The 232-nt window shown below is 78.0% G+C and overlaps 1 protein-coding gene across 1 annotated transcript in view; it reads left to right on the forward strand.

Moving 5' to 3' along the window:
• The window catches only part of RRAS2 (RAS related 2), an 88,835-nt gene continuing 88,603 nt past the window's right edge, over window positions 1–232 (forward strand). Inside the window, exon 1 of the mRNA XM_069091157.1 lies at window positions 1–155. Within this exon, the coding sequence (XP_068947258.1) occupies window positions 48–155 (108 nt within the window). The 5' untranslated portion in view covers window positions 1–47. The remainder of the gene's footprint in view (window positions 156–232) is intronic.

The raw sequence follows: 232 nt of genomic DNA on the forward strand, positions 1-232 counted from the left end.
TCCGCAGGGGCCGGCCCCGGCTGGGCCGGGCCGGGCCGGACGCCCCCATGGCCTCGGCGAGCTGGCGGGACGGCTCCGGGCAGGAGAAGTACCGGCTCGTGGTGGTGGGAGGAGGCGGCGTCGGCAAGTCGGCGCTCACCATCCAGTTCATCCAGGTGACCGCGACGCAGCTCTGAGGCAGGGGCCCCGTGGGGAGGGGGCGCTGCGGCTGCCCAGGGCGGGGGTGGGGGCG

This window comes from Petaurus breviceps, unplaced genomic scaffold, assembly GCF_028583685.1.
Source record: "Petaurus breviceps papuanus isolate PSGF00001 unplaced genomic scaffold, PetGlider_PUasm1.0 188, whole genome shotgun sequence".
In the NCBI taxonomy this organism is placed as follows: domain Eukaryota; kingdom Metazoa; phylum Chordata; class Mammalia; order Diprotodontia; family Petauridae; genus Petaurus; species Petaurus breviceps.